The sequence below is a fragment of the Rhinatrema bivittatum genome, chromosome 2, assembly GCF_901001135.1.
Source record: "Rhinatrema bivittatum chromosome 2, aRhiBiv1.1, whole genome shotgun sequence".
In the NCBI taxonomy this organism is placed as follows: domain Eukaryota; kingdom Metazoa; phylum Chordata; class Amphibia; order Gymnophiona; family Rhinatrematidae; genus Rhinatrema; species Rhinatrema bivittatum.
The window spans coordinates 125,305,673-125,333,096 of NC_042616.1; the positions used below are offsets into that span (position 1 = coordinate 125,305,673).

Genomic DNA, 27,424 nt, shown 5'->3' on the forward strand with positions numbered 1-27,424 from the left:
AGACGGTTGATGGCCGCACTCACTCATTAAGCACAAGGCTACGCGCCGGGGGGATAGCCGCTGAATATATGGGTTCCAGATCTGGAAAAACCGCTGCCGCCGTCTCGGAGAACCCCGAGCCGCCATACTCTCCATAGTCAGCATCGCATGCAGTTGATTCCTCCAGGCCCAGAAGGATGGGGGGTCCGTGGATCTCCAGACCTGCAAGATAATCTTTTTTCCCACCAGGCTGGCTTTCTGGAACAACCATCGCGCTCCAGGATCTCGAACTCTGATAGGGGAAACGCAACCAAATAAAAACCACATGGGGGACACTGGCAATACAACATCCAGTAAGTCTGCCAAAAAGTCCGCTATCCTGTGCCAAAAACCGCCGAGTCACTGGGCACGTCCAAAACACATGGGACAGAGTACCCACCGTCCCAGGACAGCGGGAACATACCGGCGATTGGGCAATTTTCAAATGATACGCCCCTTGGGGGAGAGATGTAGGCCCCTACTCAAGAATTTAAATTGCATTTCCCTGAAATACATATGAGTAGAGATCCTGGAGATGCGTCGAAAACATATACGCAAAATAATATTCGTAACACAAAAATCCCCGTCTTTGTTCCAACGAGCCACCAGGGAAGAGCAAACATCTACCATGGTCCGTTGCCGCAAAGTCTTATAATAACCAGAGAGGGATGGGACCACAGGTCTTTCAAAATGAAAAATACTATCTAGAGTAAGAAACAGCTGATGGTCTTTAGTAATCTCCGGCAGAGCATTCACATAATGACGGGCTTGCAAGTATGGGAAAGTATGGATAGGTCCCAACTTATACATCTCACAAAAGGCCGAGAACTGCATAAAGACCCCCTCCCTAGTCCACAAGTGTCCCAAATGGGTGATGCCCCTGGACTCCCACAACCGAAACATCGCAGACTGAGATCCTGAAGGAAACTCAGCATTCCCCTTAAACGGTAAAAAATAGGCACACATCGGAGGAAGCGAGAAAAGCCTTGTGAGACGCACCCAAGTCAAACGCAGTGGCCGAGTAAGAGCCGCCTGGTTCAAAACTACCGGAAGATGACTAGATCCAGCCTGCAACACATAAGACGGGGCCAGTGGATATAGAAGGGCTTGGTCCGTGGACCCTGGCGTATAATGGGAAGACCCCATTAGCCAATTACGCAGGAGCCGCAAATTACAGGCCATATTATATCGCGCGAGATCCGGCACACCCAGTCCCCCCATTCCCCAAGCGTTCTGCAACCATTTTAAGGGGAGTCTAGACCTCCCACCTCTCCACAGAAATTTACGTAGGGCGCTCTCCAGAAACGCGAGGTCCCCTTTCCGCAGAAGCAAGGGCAGATTCTGGAAAAGATATAACCATTTCGGTAGTATGGTCATCTTAAAAAGAGCCACCCGCCCCATGAGCGATATTGGCAAAGATCCCCACATGGCCAACGAGTCCTTGGTCTGCCGAAGCAAGCGAGGAATATTGGCCTGATAGACCCTGTCTGGGTCCCCGGGAAGGGAAACCCCCAAATACCTAATGTGATCCCCCGCCCACTGTAAGGGGAAAGGGTCCGTCCAAGTCTCCCGTAAGGCAGGCGGATACGCCAAAACCAACGACTTGGAGGTGTTGAGCCGCAGCCCAGAAAAATCCCCAAAAGCCTTAAGCACCTGCAATAAGAGGGGCAATGACGAATGAGGCTTAGTAATGAAAAGGAGCAGATCATCCGCGAAAGCAACCTGCTTAAAGATGTCCTCACCCATACGAATGCCTCGGATGCCAGGGGACTCATTAATCTTAAGCAACAAAGGCTCTAATTGTAAAGAAATAAAAGGGGAGAAAGGGGACATCCCTGACGCGTGCCCCGACCCACCAGAAACGCTTCCGACTGCACCCTGTTAGCCACTATACGCGCTCTCGGTTCCCTATAGAGGAGCTTGATAGCCTGCAGGAAAAAACCGCCAAACCCAATGCGCTGCAAAACATAAAATAAATACTCCCACTCCACTCTATCAAACGCCTTCTCTGCATCGAAACTGATGGCCAAATATGGGAGGGACATCCACTGACTCATAGTCATAGCGGCTAAAATTTTCCGAATATTAGCTAGCGCATAACGCTGACGAACAAACCCCACCTGGTGTTCGCCAATCAAAGCGGGCAAGAACGCCGCCAATCTGTCCGCCAAGATCTTTGCCAATAACTTATGGTCGTAGTTAAGCAGGGAGATTGGACGATACGATTCTGGTAGCAGGGGATCCTTGCCCGCCTTCGGAATCAAAATAATATGAGCCAGATTGGCATGTTCAGGAAACGAGCCTTGAGTCACAAGAGCTGCAAACATCAAAGCCAAAGGGTCGGACACTTGATCCACCATTAATTTAAAAAACTCTGCTGTGAAGCCATCAGGGCCCGGAGCTTTAAAACTCTTAGACCTGGTAATAGCCATGCGTACCTCCGCGACTGAAATAGGGGCATTCAACGCATCACACTGAACCGGGGTCAAATGGGGGAGGGACACCGTCTCACAAAACTCCCGACATGCCTCCTGGTTCCACCCCTCAGACGAATAGAGTGAGGTGTAGAAATCCCGAAAACAATTTAAGATAGAAGGCGTGTCTCGGACCACTTCCGACAGGGATTTGCGCAGCGCCGGAATGACTCTATTAACCCCTGAGGATTTAATGAGATTAGACATCATCCTCCCGGCCTTATTACTGTATTGATATAACTTGAATCGGTAATATAAATAACTTTTCTTAGCCCTTTGATGCAAGAGAGAATTGAGAGCATGTTGTTTGGAAAGATAGGAGGCCCGCGCCCCCTCCGATCGAGCCCGAATCATCTGAGCCCGAGCCTGACGTACTGGGAGCTAAGCAGCAAGATACGTTGATTAAGGCTTTTTCGATGATGAGAGACGTAGGAAATTATTCGCCCCTCAGCACCGCTTTAGCCGTATCCCAAAATAGAATGGCTGGGACTCGTGAATGGGATTGTTGGCTGCAAAGTCTTTCCATTTCACCAAAAGGAATTCCTTAAATTTCTCGTCCTGCTCTAAGAAATACGGGTAACGCCAAATTTTGGAGGAGCCAGTAGGGACCAAAAACCCCATATCCACCCACACCGGAGCGTGGTCCGAGACCACTATATTTCAATACCCGCATCAATGACCCGATGGAAGGCGTGAGTGCTCAGTAGAAAATAATCAATCCTCGAGAAAGAATTGTGGGCTCTCGAAAGGTGTGTGTAGTCACATTCAGTAGGGTGCAAGGTCCTCCAAACATCCAACAGATGTAATTGGGACTCCAGCATCGCCGGACCTTTACCCATACCCGTGGCCCCCCCTACTGCGCTGAGACGCGTCTAGCTGAGGATCCCTGATGGTATTAAAATCCCCCCCCACTATTAATGTGTCAGACAAATATGGAATTAAATGAGCATACAAACTTCTATAAAAGCTGTGATCGTAAGTGTTTGGAGCGTAAACGTTACAAAGCACCACTTGATGATTGAAAAGCTCTGCTATCAATATTAAGTACCGTCCCTGGGGGTCTTTTATTTCCTTCCGGATAGTAATGGGGAGTTGTTTATGAACAAGAATTGCCACACCCGCTGATTTAGTAGAGGCGGAGGCGTACCTGACATCCCCAACCCATGTACGCTTCAGTTTCAAATGTTCCAAGTCGGTAAGGTGGGTCTCTTGCAAGAAAGCCACCGCCGTCCTTGTTTTCTTCAATAGAGAAAGTACTTTGGTACGTTTAATCGGGGAATGCAGCCCACACACGTTCCACGAGACAAATCTGGTGGAATTACTCATATCCAGTCACACCAAAAACTATATCGCCCTGTTCCAACCAAAAACTACTAGCAGGGGCCCTCCCAGCCAAGACCCCTACTATCACCCAGCAGCACCCCAGCCAGCCAAATGGTACACTATAATCCCACCTAAAGCCTGTCCCCTCCAGCCGTCCATTCCCACCCAGTCCAGAAACCACCCCCCTCCCCACCTCCCACTGCTCCCCAACCCCCCCCCCCCCACTCCCCCCTCCCGCCCTCCACCCCCCAACAACCCCCCTCACCCTTTCTTTAGATAAGCCTCCTACCAAGGAGGAGGACATGAGGATCACGATGAGATGAGTCCAGGATCCCACTCTTATGTTAGTATAACTATAACAACACGCCAAACATACATCATAAAGTACAAACCAGGAAACATAACAGGCTTGTTTATCAAACCAGACCACCCCAATCCCATCAATACAGGAGAACATTAGAAGCAATATAAGGCTTCCACGAAGCCTAGACTCCAGGCAAGGCGCAATAACAAACTGGAGCACTGTGCCTGTAGAAAAAAAAACTACCAACATGGTCTGAATGGCAAAAAAAACTCCACCACTGTCACCGGCCTCGAAAAGCACCCCATATAAAAAAAAAACTAAGAGCGATGAGACCGGGATCTGAAAGTCTGGCCCCCCATAAAGGTTCCTACGCTCGACCGAGGAACTACTGAGAATGTTCAGGATTCCCCAGGGGCCCAAACACCAGGCAACCGGCCCCAATAACAACCAGCACACTGTACTTGCAGAAAATGTTACCAACAATGGTATAAAGTAAAACAAAACCAGTTCCCAGTGTCTTTGTCACAGTCGCTGGTTGACCACCCTGAAGAAAAAAAAAAAAAAAGACCAAAAACCATGGGACCATGATCTGATGTTCCGGCCCAAAAAAAACCCAGCACTCTAACCAACAATGATCAGATGGTCGGAAGGCAGAGCCAGTCATTTACCACTAAAGGCCCAACCCGCCATCAAGCCCGATGAGACGAAAGTCAGTACCCGAAAAACCAGTCCCGCGCTGGTCAGACACTCCAAAAAAAACAAGCGCCAGCCATGCGGGTAGTCATTTATTCAAAGCGTCCAAAAAAGCCTGAGCCTTCTCCGGGGCCTCAAAAAATGAGTTTGCTCCTTGTGCCAGATCTTCAGGCGGGCAGGAAACAGCAACGAGAATTTTATCCCCTTGTGATGCAGTGTAGTACAGATAGGTGTGAAGCTGCGCCGGGCAGATGACACTGACGCGGAAAAATCCTGAAAGATCCGGATGGATTTCCCCTGATATTGTAAATCCCGCTTGGCTCGTGAGGCTCTCCACACTTCTGATTTGTGCGCCGAATTCAAAACTTTAGCGATCACCAACCTAGGCCTCCCGGAGCCCGCGTTTCTGGACCCAAGCCTGTGTTGCCCGTTCAATAACAAGGGAGCCCTGCAGATGAGGGAGCGCCAGCGCGTCTGGTAGCCACTCCGAGAGCACCCGGCATAGAGACCCCTCCTCTATATCTTCCGAAAACCCCAAAAAACGGAGGTTATCCCTCCGAGCTCGATTCTCGAGGTCCTCTACCTTGGATTGCAGAGCCTGAATGTTTTTGTCCCGGGCCGCCATGTCAATCGTGCATGCCGCCGCGCCATCTTCTAGCCCCGAGATGCGCGTCTCAGCTTGCTCCAGCCGAGGTTGAAGAGCCGATAGTTGATCCCGCACCTCCCCCATTTGCGCCGTGAGCTGCGACCAACGTTCGTCGAGAGCTTCGCGGATCGCCTCTTTGATATCGGCTATGGTCACCGCCGGGGGGGAAGGAGGAAGCTCACCATCGGGAACGGCCGCCATCTTGGTTTCCGGCGCGCGCGATCTCTCTTTCTCTTTCTTTCCGTTCTTCGCGGACATAACCACCCCCGCCTTTTGCAGGGATCGGGTGCCCAGCATATATTCAGTCCCCCCAGGACCTTTTAAGATGAAAAAGCACCAGATTCGCGCTGAGATGTATCACGATGGGCAGAGTGGGACCCGGAGCCAGAAAGAGCACGTCTCACCGGCTCAGCTCATCACGTGATCCTCCCCCTGAAAGGTTTTAAAGATGCACAATCTTCAAACCTTTCCCATTGGAGAGAACTCAATAGATCTAGAGGTCATGAAATGAAACACCAGGGAGAACGACTCAGAACCCAATTATCAGGAAATATTCTTCATGGAGAGGGTGGTGAATGCCTGGAATGCCCTTCCGGAGGAGGTGGTGAAGACGAAAACAATGAAGGAATTCAAAGGAGCATGGAATAAACACTGTGGATCCCTAAAGACTAAAAGATGAATTAAAGAAAAGAGTGCATGGGGTAACTGGGGGTAACTTGCTGGTGTGGCAGTTGCTACCCTTAACAAATAACAGTATCAAGGTTTAATGCAACTCCATAAGTGCCTCTGCTTCAACGGGCTCCTCAACCCGCCCCCCTCAAACTGATGCTAAGCAGCAAGCCCTGCCTACCCTGAGTCCACGTCATCACCTGGAGACTTTTTCTTGCCGAGTTGAGCCACTGCTGCAATAGAGAAGGCTGGTACCTGGGGCTGTACACTGGGAGAATAAACTGCTGCTATCTGCCATCAGCAGATGAGATTGAGAGCCCCAGAATATTTGGGCTCCTCACCCTGCCCCCCCTTGAACTGACGCCAAGCAACAAGCCTGCCAACCCTGAGACCACATCATCGTCTGGAGACTTTTTCTTGCCAAGTCGAGCTGCTGCTGCATCTGCCCAAGAGGCAAGCCCAAGAGGGTCACCTCTTGGAGAGCCTCCTTGGAGATCTTTGGAGATCTGAGATACAATTTTAAATAATATTCCTGTGATTTCGGGAAAGGAAAGTCATGGTGAAGGTTTTCAGGGTTTTAGAAAGGATAGTCAAGGAAGTTCTTTCATTATTTACAAGCTATTGATATTAAGTCGAATGTAAAGGGTGATGGCGGCCAATAAGGAGGAACTTTGAGGAGCATTCTGGTTAATGCGCATTACTTGAATAAAAATTGGTTGGAAATTTATGACTTGATTTCAGATAAAAACATGGATCTAGTTTTTATAACAGAAACTTGGCTCAACAAGAATCAGGGGATTGCTATTCTTCAGGTTCGTCCTAAGGGATATGATTTAATGTTTTGTAATAGAGTGGGTAAACGTGGAGGGGAGGGGTGGTGATTATTTTTAGTTCACTTCCCGTTAAAAGATTGGTACTAGATCCTGTGAAAGGATGCAAATGTTTGTTAATGAAGTTGGAGTTGTGATTCCTGTCACAACTCCACTTCACTTTGGATCCATAAGGCTCAGAGGATAGGAATGAAGAGAAGAGCCATTGGGGTGGAGTACTGGAGTGGAGGCTACTACCTGATGATTACTACCCTTACTCAATAAGGCCTTCACACAGTTAATGCAACTCCACATTGCTCTCTGCTTCAACGGCAAGGTGAAATGTGGAAAAGAGGATTTGCATTCAGATAACAACCAACAAGGACTGAACTTCACAGTCTGGGTAAACAAATAAGCTTGGGGGTAGCTTGCTTATTTCGGCAGTTACTACCCTAAACCAATTAAGACTGATACATCACTTTGAATGCTTATACAGTGTTGCTCTCTGCTTCTACGGCAGGGGGAAATGTGGAAAAGAGGATTTGCATTCAGACAACTAACAAGGACTGACTTCACAATCTGGGTAAACAAATAAGCGTGGAGTAGCTTGCTTATTACGGCGGTTACTACCCTAAACCAATTAAGCCTGATACATCACTTTGAATGCATATACAGCACTGCTCTTTGCTTCAATGGTAGGGTAGAAATGTGGAAAACAGGATTTACATTCAGACAACATCCAGCAAGGCATTGATCTGTGCAGACTGGGTAACCAAGCATTGGGGTAACTTGCTTGATGCGGCAGTTACTACCCTTAACCATTAAGCCTTATGCTCACCTTTGATGCGACTCCAACATTACTATCTGCATCAATGACAGGAGATGGCAGGAAATTTGAATCAAACAGTTACCAAAAAGGGCCCTGAACTTGGTGGTTGATGAAACAGATAAGTATGGGAAAATAAGTGTGGGAGCTTGCTGGGCAGACTGGATGGGCCGATTGGTCTTTTTCTGCCGTCATTTCTATGTTTCTATGTTTCTATCTTTTCTCTTTGGTATCGTCCCCCTGATTCTTCATCATCTTACTATGATAAAATTTTAGAGGTTTTGTTAACGCAAGTGGCCAAATATGATTACCTTATCATATTGTGGGATTTTAACCTCCATTTCGATAAGACTTCGGGTTTTAAGTTTACAGAGTCTTCTCATCCCTAGAGATTTTGGAAGTTTCTCAAGTAGTTCAGGGACCCACTCATATGAAGGGTCATATGCTAGATCTTATATTTTGTTCTTCAACAGCTTGTGTGTACAGGAATCTTCCATTTTGGTGTCTGAAAAAATTATTTGGTCGATCATTTTTTGTTATTTTTCAGTTTACACTATGACATTTCTTTCGGACAGGTCACAAAGGAAATTCAGAGTTCAAATATTTAAGGTAAAGTTGATAATTTGAAGTTTAGAGATTTTTTGGAGAATACAGCTGAATCAGATTTGGGGGTTACTGAAATAGATTATGTGATATGATAGCTATATGATATCATTTATTGAAAGAAGGGATGAAGGTTGCATCGGCAAACGATGTAAAAAAGTTAAGTGCCAAGAATATTAGTTCTCCTTGGTTTTCAGATAAATTAGCAGATCTTAAGAGATCTTGTTGCCTTTTAAAAAGGTTATGGAGATAATGCAGTCTACAAAGTGACTGTGATCAGTGGAAAAGAGTCAGTACGGATTAAATTAAAAGCATTGCTTTAGCTAAAAAGCAATAATTTTCTAGTTTGATTTTATGGGCTAATAATAATCCGAGGATATTTAATACTGTCAAGGGCCTGCTTAGGAGAAAAACAAATGATCATTTGATTTATGAAAATCTTCCAAATTATGAGTAATTTGCGGGGTTTTTCTCAGAACAAGGTTATTTGCCGTAGGGAGGAATTTGATGAGCCTTCATAGGAAAGCATAGATGAAGTCAAGATTTTGAATACGACTATTTCAAATCCTGAATTGATGGCATTGAATCCATGGAAGATGATTGTTGAAGGGGAAGGTTTAACCTCCTTTGAGCCTGTTTCTTTATTTAAATTAAAACTGGAGTTGAGTAAGATTAAGACCACGAATTGTTTATTGGATCCTTGTCCTGCTAGATTGTTTATTGATTTTCTGATAAAATGTAAGGAAGGTGGACCCTTAAGCCAAGACAAGTTTTTTGCCACCACTGAGGGAAGGACCTCGATGGTCCTCGTTGTCAGGAGGTGGTTCCGCAAGAGAGAGCCCAACAGGACCTTCACCTATACCAGCCCACATTCCCCGTGGTTTGATCCTTTGGGTGTTGGGGCCAGCAGGACTTAGGCGTGGGTCTCTCAGACGGCAAGCAGAAGACAGGTCGGACGTGCCAAGGGTCAAGGCAGGCAGCAGGCTACAGGAGGTAGAGGCCAGGCCAAGGTCTGGGCACGCAGCAGACGAGCAGGAAACAATGGACCAGTCTGAAGATCAGGGCAGGCAGCAAACAAGCAGGAACGATGAGACGAGCACCGGTCAGAGCCAGAAGATCAATATAAGGGAGCAGGAATGATGAGGAACTGGAACAGGACTAGGGCAGGAGCAGGAGCAGGATCCGGAGCAGAAGCAGGATCCGGAGCAGGAGTCAGAATATCACAGGAAAGTGGGATCAGAATGCAGACAACATGCACTCACCAGGAGCTGGACCTTTTGCCTAGGCAAGGAAAAAGTGGCAAGGCAGCATCGGGGCACCGCAAGCTGGCCGCAATGGTGGCGAACTACGCCAGAACGCGGCAGCAGCGGAGGGACACTGGAGCGGGCTTCCTGCCTGCGTAGGTGAGGAGACCTGGCCCGACTCCCTGAGGGCCGAGATGCCTAACAAAAATACTTGAAGGAGAGACGCATCGCCTGAGCCCCAGCACACACCCGGCCCTGAGTCATCTGACCTGCGTCGCTGCTTTGTGGCAGGAGGGCCGCCAGAGTGGCCCTCCCCGCTCCAATGCAATCTGTACACAGCCCACCCCTACCTAGCTGCGATTAAGCTGAGCCACATACGCAGCAAGTGGCACCACAGGCCATGGGGGGGGGGGGGAACTGCCGACACAAGGAGACCCAGCAAATGTCGAAAAAAACAAGAATTGTACTGGCACCCTCAGATACAGCCCCTCTTACCACCAAGGAAAAGGGAAAGTCACCCATACAGCAGTGCTGAGCCTAACTGCAGCAAATGAACTGCCTTCCTTCTTTTTTTCAACAAAAACTTTATCTCCCTTAGAGAAAAAGCTTAAAAAAGGCAAATCTCGGGAATTGGTGGACCAAAAAAATCCCTGTGAGCCTGCAGCTGCCTGGGCAGCCTCGTGAAGGGGAGGGATATGGACAATCAGATTTACACCCCACGGGCACACAAACGAGCACACAGAAGAGTAGCAACCCCCAGGCCATCCGCCTCAACAGGACGGGGTAGGACCCAAAAGGATTCCCTCCAGAAAAATAAATAAATAAACCCCCAGGAAGAAGGCTCAAAAGAAAAAAATCATATCAAAAAACTGGAGAACTGCAGGTTTTGTACCCTCTGCCATCTGCTGGAGATACAGAAATACTGAGGAACTGCAGGTGGCACCGGGGTTTATGAAGCAGCGTCAGTAAAACTTTCTCTGTCTCCATCTGCTGGCAGGGATGCATAAACTCAGGTGTCTGGACTGATCCGGTTACGTACAGGGAACTGACCATTTCAAAAATGCTGCCCAATTAATTTCATAGTTCAATCTGTGTGGAATAAGGGTGTTCCATTCATAAATCAAAAGCTGCTTTTTCCTAATCAAACTCAATGAGATATTCCCTCCTAGATCATTTCTAATCTAATTAATAATAAAAAAAACTTTGTCACCTTCAATGTGAGCCACCTCACTTCAATGTTGTATCAATAGAATTTTGGATATGCGGGATATAAATATTTTAAATAAATGAATAAAATAAAAATGGTGCAGGTTCTATTTTTGTCCAAATATAGCTTAAGTGCTCTCTAATGCATGTGCCTACTGCACGCCATGTTTGCCCAATGAATATCAAATTACAGGGGCAAATAATGGAATAAATAACCTGAGTTGATTTGCAAGTGTACCAGCCCAAGATCTTAAAATCACATATCAAATTCAAGTGATTAAAACCAGTAATACTAAGTATATGATCACATACTAAACACGTATAACACATATTGTCCCATACCTGTAGTTCCTATATCACTTGATGTCACTAGATTTAAAAAAAAACCCAAACAATTTCATAAAGACCTATTATCTTGGATGGCATTTATATATGGTGTTCATGAAATATCCCATATCCCTCCAATATCAACCAATTAGGGTCATTCATCAAAATGCGTTATGGCATTAACGCATGCGTCGAATGCGCCGAGTATTTCTTGTGCGCTGTGCGGTCTGCTTGCGTTGAGTGTGTTGCGTGCGTCGGTTGCGCCAAAGGCGCCGGCTGCGTAAGGGTGCTCCGAGCGTCGAGTATGTTGCAGTCTTTGGCCGGTCCGGCTGCATTGAGTGCTTTGATGGCGCCGAAGAGCGCGGACGATCAGGAACAGGTCCCTGAGTCCCGATCAACGCATCTGGGGTCTTTTTGCCGTGGAGGCAATGGAGTCAGTGCCCCAGCTCTTTTTTCAGGCACTGTAGGCTTATTAAACCTGGGCCCGGTGCCCAGATCGGCACGGAGAGGGTCCCCCAGACCCAGTGAGGAGGCCTTCTTAGTCGATGTCTTTTGTTTTTTCTTCGCCGGTGTTTGGGCATAGGAGCCCAAACACAGGCACACACCATTTTTTCGGCTCGCTGACGCTGGGGCCCGGGGGACATCTGACTACAGTCTCGGCAAGAGGCTGGTCATGGTCTGGCCCCAGGCCAATGTAGCAGTGGTGATGGACATAATTTTGCCACATTGGGAGTATTTAAATCCCGATGGCTCCGGAGCCATCACGTTAAGAAAAAACTCTCGAAAAAGTTAGAAAAGTGTGAGGAAGAAAACCCCACATGTGAAACAGCTCACGAAAAAAAGAGACTGAGAAAAGATGGACGTTCGCGCGGGAAGACAACCGCGCAGCCGCACAGAGTCAAAGCTCTGTGACTTACTGAGGAAAACTCCCGCCTACTCCAGTCGCGTGCTCGCTTCCGGACAGCAGGCTAATTCAGCCCTGCTATCGACGGGAAAAAATAGAATTCAAGAAGCCACTATGTAAAAATGAAAGTGTTTTTAAAATATTATTTTGATTTTTTTAAATCTATTTTCCTTACTGTCATCTAGGATTGTTTATATTTCTCCAAATGATAGAATAGCATCTTCGTACAGTGAGGCAATTCTCCATAGTAAACTTACATTCCACTAAGCTTGGTTTCAGATCTGAAAGCCTAATGAATAGAATAAAGGATATGGACATTTTGCTGACAATTAAGTCTCTATACCTCAGATAAAATGTCAGTTTCAACTCACAAAGACATTACTCACAGCGAAGGATTTTCGAAATTCACACTGAAGTATATTGGTAGGGTTGTATTTAGAAGCCTGCATAATGTTTACCTTTTCTGAGACCTAACAATTTCTGTCACCATGCACTCCAAAGAAAAAGCATATTCAGTCATATAACTTCTTCCAGATCTTCATCTGTATGTCTTTTATGTATGTGGATGGTTCACTTACCCTTTGACAGATGTTGGCTGGGCTAACCTTGGAAGGTCTCTGAAACGATCCTTTAATTCTGTCAGCTTTAGAATGCCTTCTCTTAACCTCATGACCTCTGATTCCACAGTACCAGCCTCAGGAATCTCATCAGCTTTAGAAGGCTCTCCTTCTTCTTCGTCTTCACCCTGGTAAAACAGAATGAAGGAATGAAAAAAAAAGTACTTGTTATCTATAAAGTTATGTGATTGAACAAGTCTCAAGCACTAAAATATATTTAGTTTTTGGAATTTCTGGTCCTATTTCCTGTCGCTGAACTTTTAACATTGTTAATGCTACCTAGTGTAGATATCCTGTTAAATCTCTCCAGGAACCAAACAGAATATTCAGTTTGTGTGTGGAGGAAACATACAGGTTGATACAGTAACGTGCGGTTAAAGATTCCCCGTCTGTAACGTGCTGGGAGCGCACAATACAGACGAGTAAGGCGATCCAGCGATACAGTCTCCAGTTTCACGCGTCCTTAGCGCTTCGTAAAATAGACACATAACCCTTTCCGCACGCAGCATGTATATGATGTGTAAATGAACGAATTAGCTGTATAATGAAGGAATTAGCTATTCCCCTCCGATACTGTAACGGGCGCTGATATTATCTCCTTAGTAACCCGCTGTTTTGCTGCGGCCTTAACGTGTTAGTTTACCGCCTCCCCCTAGTAGGTGTTAGGACTGTGAGTCTAGTAACAAATCCATCGACACCGCTTAAGATACTCAAAAACAATAAAACACAATTTAAAAAAAGTGATACAGAGATGATCGAGAAAATGTAATGCTTTGGGACACATAAAACCTGTCAGAAAAAAAAATAAAAATTTTTAAATACCTGTCAGAGGGCCGCGTGGGTCCAGGCGGCCGGCGGGATCCGGGGGCGGGTGGTCGCGTGTTAAATCTAGGCCGCGGGCGGGTGGGCGCCTGTTCCAGGCGCCGGCGGGGGAGGGGCAGGTGGACGCGCGTTAGTTTCAGACGACCGGCGGCGGGAGCCGGGGGGCGGGTGGTCGCGTGTTAAATCTAGGCCGGGTCGCACAGGCGCGCATTCATCCAGGCGGAGGAGCCGGCGGCTTTCGCCGCCGGCTCCTCCGCCTGGATGAATGCGTGCCTGTGCGACCCCTGCGATTCGGCGCTCAAGGCGTGACGTCACGGCATGTGACTGCCTTGAGAGCCGAATCGCAGGGGTCGCACAGGTGCGCATTCATTCATCCAGGCGGAAAGCAGCTGGCTCCTCCGCCTGGATGAATGAATGCGCGCCTGTGCGACCCCTGCGATTCGGCGCTCAAGGCATGACGTCACGGCATGTGACTGCCTTGAGCAGTCATTCACTGCCGGAGGCAGCCCCCACCGGCGGTGAATGAATTCATTCATCCAGGCGGAGGAGCCGGCGGCTTTCGCCGCCGGCTCCTCCGCCTGGATGAATGCGCGTCTGTGCGACCCGGCCTAGATTTAACACGCGACCACCCGCCCCCCGGATCCCGCCGCCCGCCTGGACCCACGCGGCCCTCCGACAGGTATTTAAATATTTTGTTTTTTACACTTCCTGGTGCCTGTCATTTCAAATGTCATTTGAAATGACAGGTACCAGCGCACCCAGGTTACTGTATAGGCGCTGTATTAAGCGCCTATACAGTAAAATGGGTTGCGCGGGCATAACCCTTCCCTAACGCTTTACAGCCGCGGCATGCATTTGCATGCAATTAGAAGAGAGTATCAGGCGCTAGGTCAAGAGAACTGTGCGTGCGGGGAGGAAGGGTGCGCCTGACACTGCCGCACTGTTTCTACCGCGGCCTTACAGTATCGAGCCGATAGTAACAATGTGGCAAGGCAGCTCCCCCTATGTGGGAAAGTGCACAGCATGAGTTCCTCTGATATAAAGCTCTAACCACAATTTTACTTTGTGGAAGATTTTTGTTTCACAGGGGCAGCACGTTCCTGGTTGTTCCCTGTTTTGATTTTGTTGAAGGATAAAAGTTTCTATGAGTGTGTTGTAATTAGGGACAACAGACCAGAACAATCTAGATGGTACATGCAGGGACCGAATAGTCCCACAGGAAAGTGAAAAACTGAGCTCTAATTGATAGTCTAACATTGCTTGGTGTGAAGAAATTTGAGCACACATGTCTGTTGTTCAGGACTGCTTGAACAAAGAAATCCTTACCTCGCATGCCTGTGTTCTGCATACTATACATTCCCATTCCCAACCACAAATTCCTCGGTTCAGAGGGAAACAAATGCTCAATGATATATCTGACCCTATCATCGAGCTCCCAGATGAATAACCCAATTGCATCTGCTGAATACCCAGGGAGCATATTCAGGGACGTGTGCAAATGTTGAATTGACTTGTAAATACAAGTTCTTTGTTTACCTTTTATATGATCTTCTCTCTCTCTGCTATTCTGTGCATAAGCGTGCTGCAAGTGATAGTTTTGTTTTTTTCTTTATTATTTGCTTACATGCACATATGCTATAATCTCAGATATATTGCATATGTCACTAGTTATATTTTTACCAGAACCCTACTGATCTCCTGTGTCTGGGTTATCTGCTTCCCCACACAGCTTACTACCAAGGTGACCTGGCCATTACAGTGAGGTTCTCAAAATAAGACTGTTACGCCCGTCGGTCGCAGACAGCTGTGACTGCTTTTGCTCACCTTATGTCTTCCTGCATTGACTCCTCTGGGGAGATTGGCGGCCTCCGCCAGCCATCGCCGGCCTGCACATCCTAGTTCCCGGGCCTTCCCGAACGGCATGGACGCTGCCGACCGCTATCTTGCCCTGGGAGTTCCTTAGGCGCGCGTGCGCGCCCTCGGGCCAGTCTTATCCACATCATAGCGGGGACCTCGGGGGGGCGTCCACCACCGGATGAAGTAGTTTCTCATGGACATTTAAGCCAGCTGGCCCTGCCTGCCTACGACTTGGCAACGAGTTCCCTCATTGCTGAATCCGCTCACTCTGGACCTGTGTTCCAGCTCCTGCTTCCTTGACGAGAGACATTCCAGGTACCCGCTCCTTGGGGGCCCTACCTTGACTCTGGTTATCCACTCCTCTGAGGGCCTTGCCTCTTGGACTGCTCCTTATCCCGTTTCCCGGGGCTTCCTCTGGAACTTCGCTCTACTACAGTGAGTACCCTGCTCTGCGGACCACTGCCGAACCAACGCTACTGCGGCCCCTCATCGGTGTACCCCGTTCTGCGGACCATTGCCGTACCAATGCTACTGAGACCCTCATCGGTGTACCCCGCTCTGCAGACCATTGCCATACCATTGCTACTGAGGACCCTCATTGGTGTACCCCGCTCTACGGACCATTGCTATACCTACGCTACTGAGGACCCTCACTTGTGTACCCCGCTCTACGGACCATCACTGTTCATCTCTACAGAGGACTACTCCGTGGTATACCCCACTGCACAGACCTGTGGCACCCCTACGTCTGTGTGACTTTCTGCTTCACTCCCCGCTCCGCGGGCAGTGTCAATCTGTTTCTTTAATAAAGAATCAAGGATATTCTAGCTAGATCTGATGTCAACTCCCCATGCTGACGCTCTATGGCTCCACCCCTTGGGATCACCATCTCTAGCTCTTCTGCCCTCTCCTCTCCACTCTCTCTCTCCAGCACCTGTTGCTCTGCGCACTCCTAGCTGAGACCTCACCTCCCGATGGTGAGGCTCATGGGGTTCCTCCCCGTGGGTGGTACAATCTCTCACCTCGGCCCAGGGCCCACATACTCACATATCCTAACAAAGACCTTGGAAGAGATGGAGTCAGAGAGCCTTCCTTTATTTTTTAAGAACCTCCTGGCCTCATACAGTTTTCCCTCTTTTCTTTAAAAGCATTTCTGTTATATGTTCTTGGGTTACCATTAATTAGGGACTTCATCTTTTGTTTTGCTACTATCAAAACAAGGGAGAGGTTGCCTCACTGTGAAAGGACTCAAGGATCATCTGTATCTAAAGGAGAAATGACTTATAACCATCTAGAGGAGAAGGAGGAGAAAGGGAATAAAGGAGTTGGGATGGACCCTCAACAGGGCCCAAGAACATCTATTGAAGATTTTGGGAGAAGAGGATTACAAATGATTTCAACCTGATTCTATGAGGAGAAAAGGAGTACTGCACTGAAACTACTGGAAAGGTAGGAGATATGTGACTTTGTATTTGGATATAAATCTGAATTGGATTAAAGATTCTCTCTGCGAATCAGGTAGGAGAGGAGCTAAAAATTTGCCCTGAACCATAATTAAGAAAAAAAGAGACAATTGGCTTTACCATCTTAGAAAGTTTGATAAGTTACAAATGTATTACAAGAACTTACTTGTAACATCTATAAAAGAACCAAAGTATTGCGATGCTGCAAAGCAGCCAGAGCTATGGGCAGCCTCTTACCTCCGCGGCCAGTGGCCGCCATCTTGCTGGTGTGGCAAGAGCCGTGCCGGGATTCCCAACGCAGCAAGGAGCCGCACGTGACAGGCCGTCCTGCGGCAGGAGCTGCCCTTCATCTCCTCCGTGGTGACAGGGAGCCACCGAAGTCCCTGGGTCTGCTTGCGGCCTGGAGGCCGTGGTCCTCAGCCTTGTCTGTGGCATGGAGCCGCCCCCGGACCTCCACTTCGCAGCAGGAAGCAGCCTCCCTCGTCGGGGCCTGCCTGCGGCCCTTCTCCTGCTCCTGTGCTTCAGCATCTTCAGCGGCAGCATGGCCACTGTCCGTGGTCCTGCAGACTTCCTTCTTCCTGCTCCTTAGGCATGGGGCTGCGCCTCCTTCTGCTATTTAAAGGGCCAGTAGGGAGTGGTCCCTCTGGCTCCACCTGGAACTCCTCCCTGGGCGTCTTCCTTCTCCAGCCCTACAAAAGGGCTCAGTTCTCAGTTTAACTTCGCCTTCGCAAGGAGCTAGTCTTCCCTTGGACTCCTGCCTTCTGTTCCTGCTTGACTTCCTAATGTTCTCTATAGGATCCTTCATCGTTGTCTTGTTCCTGGCCTTGCTGATGTCTCTTCCCTTCCTGATGATCCAGTTGTTCCTGCTTGTCCATTGTGTCTTGATGTCTTCCGTCTCGGATGTTCAGATGTTTCCTGATGTCTCCCTTCCCAGATGTAGTTCCTGGTCATCACCATCAGTTGTCTCGTCCTTCAGCAGATCAAGCCTCCAGGACCCTCATCTAGCTTCAGGTTCCAGTCTCGGTTCTGGTCTGTCTCAGAGTCTGCTCCGAGTTCTGCAAGACAATCCCTGGAGCCTGGGGTTCTGCTCTGGATTCTGATCCTGTCTGGGTCTTCGAGGTCCTTGTGTCTGCTTCTGTTATGCCTGAGATCCGATCTGGGCTTGGCCCGTCCCTGCGTGGTCTGCAAGCAGCGGGGCTGTGTAGGGTGCGCAGTGGCCCAGTGGTCCGTGACCATCCTGGCTGGGGTGTGAAGGGCACTCTGTGGGATAGTTTCATCTGTCTTCGCAAAGGATCTCCATTTCTCCTCACCATGTCCAAGATGCCTGTTTGTCCAGATGTCTGTTGTCTGTGTTCCTGATCTCTGACAATGCCTTGGACTCCGGCTTTTCCTAGCCTCCGGCGGATGGTGCTCAGTGGATAGCCTGAGGGCCATTCTGGCCACTGGAGTCTCCTCTCTGGCTGTGTGTGTTAGAGCTCAATCCGGATTCCATTCCATCCCAAGTATTAACCTTGTTGCTTGTTTGCCTTCCTGTCCTGGATTTCTGAGGGATGGCTGCCCATCCTGCGCTCGGTGCTGCTCTTCATTGGGTGTTCGTGAGCAGTGGGAGATTCCACGCTCTTCTGGAGATTCCAGATTTTTACTTCTCTGATTTTAATCTTGTCTTGCCTTCACCTCCAGTGTCTTCATTGACATCAGCTCCTGAGTTGTCCATTGTCGGTGACCTTCCTCTGCCTTGCTTCCTGTCCAGCCTGCCGCCTCTGCCGTTACCCAGCAGCAGGTCCGAAAGGGCTTGGAGTGGTCGGAGGACTACTCAGAGGCCAACCTTGCATGGTTGGTCTCACCGAGGTTGTGCAGGTCTGCAAGGGCTTGGTCTCCGCTCCATTCCCAGACGAGGATCCGTCTCACCACAAGGGCACACACCTCTCGTCCCGCAATCAGGAGCGCCCCCTAGTGCTCCCTTCCATCACATTGCAACACAAAGTGCTGAAAAAGCTGGAAATCTAATCAGCTTCCAGTGTGCGACTTACTGCCTAGTGACTAACGCTCATCAGTACTGTTATCATCACTGCTGCATGCAAGAAAGCTGAACTGGGACTTAACTTGCAAGGCGCTTAGCATTGCAAACACTTATCTTTTCTGCCACTCAGGGAATCCTGGAGATTAATGTGATTTAACATTAAGGAAAGCATACCATCTTTTAAGATGGTTTCCTTAATGTTAAATCACATTAATCTCCAGCATATGGCCTTTGAGAAGAACCACAATCCAGGACTACTAGCCCAGGGGTTATCTAGTGCACATATCTATATAACTGTAATTTTAAGTAAAGGAAAATTATAACTAAACAGTGATAAATTGAAAAAACTGCCATTTACTTAGGCTATAATTATGATGGTCCACAAGGTGGTGGTGTTGTGAGTAGCTGTGGATAAATAAGGCTCCTGTCTCCTTCGCATAATATTTGCTCTTAATATTATTTCTGTGTGGAACCAACATGGTAAAAGACTTGCCAAAGCGATCCTTACTTATAATGTGGGCTGACAGGTGTGTAAAGCCAAAGAGAACTGACCAAAAGCCTGTTTCGGATAAAATTGCCTAAGCCAAGGAGGCCATAAGAACCTAAGAACATGCCATACTGGGTCAGACCAAGGGTCCATCAAGCCCAGCATCCTGATTCCAACACTGGCCAATCCAGGCCATAAGAACCTGGCAAGTACCCAAAAACTAAGTCTATCCCATGTTACTGTTGCTAGTAATAGCAGTGGCTATTTTCTAAGTCAACTTAATTAATAGCAGGTAATGTCAGACAGAGTAGGTGAGCGAGTTGGGTCTTCCTTCAGATGTGACTGAAATTGTCTGGGAGATAATGTACAAGACTGGAGACCAGCCACAGACCAGTCTTGGTATCATGGTTCTGCCTGCTATGCAGCCCCCGCCCCACCAGCAAAGATCATCAGTCAGCCTCACTCCCTGCCGCCCTAGCCACCTCCTTGCCGGTCATATGATGTGGCAGTTCCAGATCTATTTAGCCCAGCTTCTCCATGCACTCCTTGCCTCTTCAACCATTCACTCTGACTCTTTGCATTACGCCCCTTTGTCTTGCTTCTCTTTGCTCTGTGGTCCTCCTGGCCTTCCTGCCTTGTTCTGAGGTCTTCCCGGCCTTCTTGCCTTGCTCTGTGGCCTTTCCAGCCTTCCTGCCTTGCTTTGTGGCCTTCTCAGCCTACCTGCCTTGCTCAATGATCTCCTTGGCCTTCCTGTCTTGCCTTGCAGCCCTCAGGCCTTTTAGGTTCACCTAGCACAGGCTTCTGGCATGTTTGGGCCTTCTTATTATTGTTTGCTTGTTCTAGTCCTGTCTATGTTCAGACCTAGTCTAGTTTTGTCCTGAGCTACTCTAGTCTTGTCCTCTCCTGTCCAGTCTAGTCCCTGTCTCTAGTCTCAAACTTTGCCCTTATTTCGAGTCCCAGGCTTTGCTCTTGTCTCCAGCCCTGTCTGTATCCAGCTCTTGCCTGTGCCTGCCACTTGCGGGGGAGGTGGCTGGTCGAGGCAGAAGATCCAGTCTGGCCTTCCCCCAGAGTCTGGTCCTGCTCCAGCTGGGAGAAATTCCAGACCCAGCTTGCCTGACCATGACAGAATGATGAGGCCATACAGACCCCTCTGGAGTGGGACCAGGACTCTGTCTTGCTTGTTAAGCCAAGGAATAAGTTTTCTAATTCTGCTATAACTCTTGCTCGCTACTACGTTTTGATGAATGTAAGTGTTGGAACCCTCCACACTTTCAAGAATGCATCAGTTGTCATTTCCTAAATTTTGACCTGTGGGAGTATACGGAAAGTTGGTCTGTAAACAATGCCTGTGTAGAAGACTGCTGCAGTTATGCTGCACCTCAACCAGATCCCAAGTTATGGATCCCACTTCCTAAACGTTTGCACTGGGAGTCACAGCTCTAGACACACTTCCACCCTGCCCAGCTATTGGAAATGCAGCAAATGCCCTAGTAGGAATCCATTGTCTTTTCCAGACTATGTTGGATATGGTTCCATTAGCTCTACCTTGTGGGAATGTAAGAAGTGCAATGGTTGGTATTCCCCTGCTGATCAAATCTGTTCAATGTGCCTTGTGACTAAGCTAGTTCCTGTGACTCAGACACCAGCCCAGCAAGCCTCTGAAGGATTAGAGACTGGCAAGCCACAAGCTAAGGTATCTTCTGTGATTAAAAATATTGGTAATTTCTATTCCCAAGCTACAAGCCTGCCAGCATGGAACTTGCTGCTGAGAAAGTTCCCAGCCCAACTCCCCTGAAAACCACAGCATATCCAGTCACAGTTAAAAGCAGCAAAAGCAATTTAAAACCAATGCTTACCAAAATAAATCCTATTTCAGAATCCAGTACTTCATCTGACCTTGTGCTCCTGTATCAGATTGCAGGAGTGTCAAAGCTAAAGGTTCAGCTTCTGTGACTTTACTTCAACTTTAACAAGTTCTGCATTAACTCCCCTGCAAGTCTGGTAAGCCTAGCAAACATTTTTCCTATTTTGAAGCACCTTCTACTTCAGTTATTTACTAGAACTGTAATCCACCGATAGTTGTGAATTGTTTTAACTGTGGTTCTTTTCATCCTGACCAGTGAGAACATGAAAAATGTAGTTCTGGGAACATCCTTCCAAAACAAATCTGTCGGTGATGTCTGGCCTCTAAACTGCTTAATGTACAGTAGACCTCTGAAATAATAAAGAGATGCAATACACAATCCAAAGTACAGTCTATGGCAAAAATACCCCCACTTCTGTTACATCTAGGAATATTTTACAAGCCATGCCAGTTTGCCTAGACTCTACTTCCACTCCTACTGAATTTACTATAATATAGTCTCAAGTTGATCCAAAGAATATTCCTATAACAGCCAAAGTTAACCACAGGAATTTGAAATCACTACCTGTACAACTGAACATTGCTGAAGAATCCAGGTCTACAGTGGCTTCAGAGTCCATTTTCCAGTTTGCAGAGCACAGTACAGCTTTAGAAATTATTAAACCATCAGGTGTTCCTAGCCAAGTTCCTCGGCATCCAGACAGTTTTGTTATGCTTTCCTACCCTTCTCGAATCTCCTCGCTGCACGGGCCTCTCTGCATTGCCTTATTCCGCGGGCCTCCTCGCGGAGGCATGGACGCCATTACTTCCGGCTCTGATGTTGGATCCTCCTAGGCGCGTGCGTGTCACAAGTCCCGCCTTTGAAGCCACGCGATAAGGGACTTTTCGTGTGCAAAACGTCTCTTATCGCGTGCGATCCGCTTGGAAAATGACCCCCTTATTCAGCACTTTTACATCTGCTAATTGACTTGCACAAGTGAAATCAGACTTATCTGTTGTCTGCAGTTTTTGAGTGGGAGGTCTGGGTGAACTGGTGGGGTTCAGGGTGAAGTGCTAAAGGATCTAAATGAACTGTTGTGCTCCGTGGCTGCAGGCGGCTGCGGCCGCTGTTGCTCAACTCTTTGCTGCATTAGCCCCGTTGTGAGAACTCGCAGCCTCGGCCAGCTACCACTGGCCTTCCACCATCCGTTCTTGGGCCTCCTCGAGTGGCATGGATGCCGCCGATTGCCATCTTACCCATGGGGTTCCTTAGGCGCACGCGCTCCCCGACCTGCTTTAATCACGTCATGGCGGGAACCTCTGGGGCGTCCCTACCAGATGACATCACTCAACCTCGATACTTGAGCTCACCAGCCCAGACAGACTGCGACTTGGTAACGAGTTCACTTACTACAACTTCTACTCTCCTTGCAACGCTGTTCCAGTTCCTGCTTCCATGTTGGAGACTACCGGGTACCCGCTCCTCGGGGACCCTATCGCATCTCTTGGCTATCCGCTCCTCAGAGGGCCTTCACACGGATTCCTGTCTGCCTTGTTTCCCGAGGTCTCTCCGGACCTGCTATTGTCTTCAGTCGCTGTGAGTACTACACTACAGTTCTTGTGTTTTCTCTACGTGGGATCCCTCTCCGGTGTACCCCGCTCTGCGGATCACTACTGTGACCTTCCACCGAGGAACCATTTCTTTTACTATCTCTACAGACACAGTGTATTCTAGTGACTGTACTTCTACCAGCACCCCGCTCCTCGGGTAGTGCCATTACTATTACCTTCTCCAGTTCCAGAGCTGAGTCTGACGTCAGCCGTTCCACCTCCAGGGGTCACTCTTTCTTTCATACTACCTGCTGCTGTAGCCCATCCCGCAGCCGAAACTCCGCCTACCGACAGTGAGGCTCAGTGGGGCTCCTCCTCCTGGGCGGTCCCACCTCTCGCCTCGGCCAGAGGGTCCACATACAAAGAAATCCTAACATGAGCTGGACAAGGACTGGGTGAACTGGCAGAGGTATCAGCGAAATGCTGATTTCAAGTACACACGCAAATATTTTCAAAACGGTGCAAGCACATACTTTATAAAATACCTACCTCCACATATAAATCGGGGCAACTATGCATACGTTATAGTTTTATTCATGCCTTTAATATATTTGCGCATATTTATAAACCAGATAAAGTATGCAATTTCTTGCACTGGAATTATTCACAAGTACAGAAACGCATGCGTGTACTTTTGGAGCACAAATATGTGGTATTTTATAAACTGTGCAGCTCCCACAGCACAATTTATAAAATACTAGCATTAATCTCCACGTATCCACTTACTCGTACAATGGATAGGTTTGAAAGTTAGGCTCCAAATGCAAACATATTTTTCTGTGTAATAATCAGCATGATAAACTGCTGATACTGAGGACATTTTCAGCACACAAAATATCATATACTCGGAAAGACAAGGACTTTATCAAGAAAATATTAAAAAGGATGGTTACACTATTTAAATTCAAAACAAAAGTAATGTTTCACAGTTAAAAGTTTGTAGCATATGTCTTCACTTGATAAACTATTTTTGTACTTCTTTATATAGTTTAAATATTGTTTAAAAACATACAAAATGAATCCGTTTTCTATAAAAATTGACATTTTTTTAATGCAAATCTTCCATATAATTATGCAAATCTTCCATATAATTGGAGCATATTTTGAAAAAACTGCAATAGAATATATTAATTCTTGCTACAGTCTTGAAAATTCTGCCACAGGAAACTGTTCTGGGGTGGGTTCTGTTCAATATCGGGAAAGAGCACCTTTAATGCTACAAAGGCCACCCTGTTGCATCTTGGACTCAGTCTTGCTTTGGTCAGAATTACAATCCCAAAAAACAAGCATCATTTGCATGTGTGAATGCACTATGTTAAAAAGAGCCATCTTTGGCACCGAACTGTGAAACAAGCAAATAAGCTAGAGATGTGAAATTATACAATGCAGCTCAGTTTACTGTGCTTACCACATTTTTAGCTTTTGGTACACATTTGTTTAGACATATTTTCATAAATTAGTCATTAAAGTCATTGCAAAACTGTATGCTGATAAATTACCTTGCATTGCTCAGTGGTGGTTGAGCCACTGCCAATTCAGCAAAATTGACAACCTCATTGCCTAGGGACCACTCCAGACAACCAGACAAGGTACCAGCTACAGGTTTCCAAGCTTTTATTTAATCATAAAAGAAGAAAAGGCAACACACTACATACGAGAATTGCTTAAATTGCAAATTTCACAAAAATTCAATCAGTGATTTTTCCTGCCTTGCACATGCTTTTGCATGTCCCATTAATGCGTGACAACTGACTGCCTAAAGTTGTTATGGGTGCATCAAGGGTAGCAATAATGTGCTCTTCTGGAATTCAATAGGTGTCTCAACAGGGCAGCCAGTAAAATGACCTGGCAGGACCTTAGGGGTACAAGAAATTGACCAAAACATTACGTTCCTCAGTTGAGACTTCGCATATATGGCCAATCCACCAGAATTTATCATAGATGCAAGCTAAAGACTAACCAGGTTGGAAGCTGGAAAATGGATATTTGAAGGGCATGAAAATATCATTCATGTTCTAGAACACTTGCAATGAATGAGGTGACGTCATTCGAAATTTTGCTCATGCAAAATTTAGTTTCATCAATTGGCTTGAATTGATGGATTTTCCCTTGTGCCAGCAACTATATGACCTTTGCTAAACCTCTCATACTGAACAGGTCTGATTGCTTCAATGTTCTCCTGTGGCACAAAAAAAAATTTGATATCAGGTACTCAAAGAGCACAATGGTATCACAGGCCAGGTCATGATCCCAAATTCTCTGCCACAACACATTGCTATCATGATATTACCATAGTTCCTTGTGAAGGTGATACTTTTGCATGTTTAGGCTTGCATGCGGTAAATAACATAGCACAATAAAATGTCCATTTTGAGGGGTCATTTATAAAAGTATGTTGAAGCAAGATGTGTCATAAGCTACAAGCATGATAAGCACAACAAGCTTCTCCGCACTGTAGAATTTTAGCTTGCATCTATGATAAATTCACATCTCTAGCTCATTTGCGTGTTACACAGCAGGGTGCCAAAGATGGCACTTTTTAATATAGTGCATTCATGTATGTAAATGATGCATGGCATTGGAGCCTTAATTAAAAACTAACCAGTAGAGATATTTGAACCTGAAAATTGGCAACTTTCAGCAAATATGTTTTCTTTTGCTTACTTGCAGCAGTCTAGCAGTAGTCAGTATGTCATCCAAATAGCTTCTATCTTTGCTCACATCAGTAGTTAGCATGAGCTGCATGGGCTCAACCTATAAAAATGTATCTGAAATCTTGTCGCATGTATTAGGTGCAATACATAATACTGCAGAACTAAACTGACTGCCACAATGTGTTTAAAGGGTTTCAATATTTATATTACAACACTGTGAATCCTAAGGTTTTAGAATGGATTACAAATTGGCTGACTGACAGAGGTCTGCAAGTGATGGTATATGGAATCTACTCTAAGAAGAGAGATAAGTGGAATGCCTCAAGGATCAGTTCTGGGGTAGGTTCTGTTCAATATCGGGAACAGATTTTAACTTTTCAATAGGGGCTCTTTTCACATCCATTTTTTACAGACTTCAATCTGTTCACCTACAGGTCTTCTTTCACGTCGTCATGATGCTGATTGTTGCGCTGTAAAACCGATGACTTGTGCATGCCTGGGAGTCTCTATCACTTTCATCTCTCATAATGCAAGCTTATAACGAAAGGAGCTTTTTTGTCTTTAATATATCCCCAACTATCACCTACATCCCTGATGATTTATGTCCCTTTCTTCTTTCTTTTTCCAGTGCTCATGGACTATCATCATTTCAGAACGAGTCTATAGGTGGTTCTATATTATCCAAATGGACCTAACTCTACCGATGGTTCTCCACCATGTCCTTATTCTCATTCATACTGCTGTCATAGACGGATCTTAACTTGCCAGTAGGGACTTCTTTCACATCCGTTTCTAACAGCCTTCAATCTGCTTATCTTCAGATCTTCTCCCGTGCCCACATAGTACTTATTGATGCGCTACTATGTGTGTACCTGGGGGTCTCTACTGCGTCCATCCCTCATGGGACAGGCTTGTAATAAAAGTTGTTTTCAACTTTTTATTGTTTTCCCGACTGTTGCCTGCGTCTCTGATAATCCATGACCTATACTTTTTTACTTATTACCATCTCCAATAGTTTAGAACTGTTATACGATTGAAAAATACCATGAACTCACTGGTCATTTCAATAGGAGCCCCTATTGAAAAGTTAAGATCTGTTCCCGATAGCAGTATGAATGGAGAATTGAGGACATGGTGGAGAACTACCAGTAGAGTTAGGTCCATTAGGACAATATAGAACTGCCCACAGCCTCGCTCTGAAATGAAGATAGGTAATTGGTCCCTTTAACATTTAAATAGCACAAAGTGATTTAGATATGTCGTCCGACAGATAAATGGAGTGCCATAAGTGAACAGGACTTCATAAATGTAAGTAAAAAGCACTAAATGTACATAAATATGGTGGCACTGGTTTTTTAAAGATTTTTTAAAATTCTAGACTTGTCAACCCAGCTCTCCTAGTCCCTGAAGAAGACGGTTCCCGTCGAAACACTCATCGGGCAGACTGCTCCATTTTCATGGAAGGTACATGGGCTCAAAATGAGAGGTTGGCATCCTATATAGAGATTAGATAAGTAAAAAAATCCTTTTGGATAAGAATACACAATCTGGGGTGACCGTGTACGAGAGAGCGATTTTTAGATAATTTACTCATCACAAAAAAAGACGTTCAGAAATGATTTTAATGATAGGAAAAACCTATATTATATAAACACCATTGAATTGGGAACACTTGCAATCGAAATATTATAAAAATTAAAAACAGTAAACATAAATATTGAAGCTATAACAATATATGGTTCCAGCTTACATAAGAGAAACCTGACATCAGTGTACATTATACTTTATAATCCTCTGCTGGTTGGTTATGAGCTTTATAAAGGAGCCTGCAAAACAGGATGTGTGTTTAAAGCATGAGTGTATACAATGTGTGTGGAGGTACAAGCAGGGCACCAAGATTTCAAGAAGTTAGGATGTAATGGTTTTCTATCTCCTACCCATGTGTTCCTCAAGGCAAGGACTGTGCAAATGCTTATCCTCGATGGTGTGGGGTGGGATCAGATA

At 46.6% G+C, this 27,424-nt stretch overlaps 1 protein-coding gene across 1 annotated transcript in view; it reads right to left on the reverse strand.

Moving 5' to 3' along the window:
• CCDC7 (coiled-coil domain containing 7) overlaps nt 1-27,424 on the reverse strand; it is an 820,938-nt gene that overhangs the window by 582,693 nt on the left and 210,821 nt on the right. Inside the window, exon 7 of the mRNA XM_029587039.1 lies at nt 12,625-12,791. Coding sequence (XP_029442899.1) covers nt 12,625-12,791 — 167 coding nt within the window. The remainder of the gene's footprint in view (nt 1-12,624; nt 12,792-27,424) is intronic.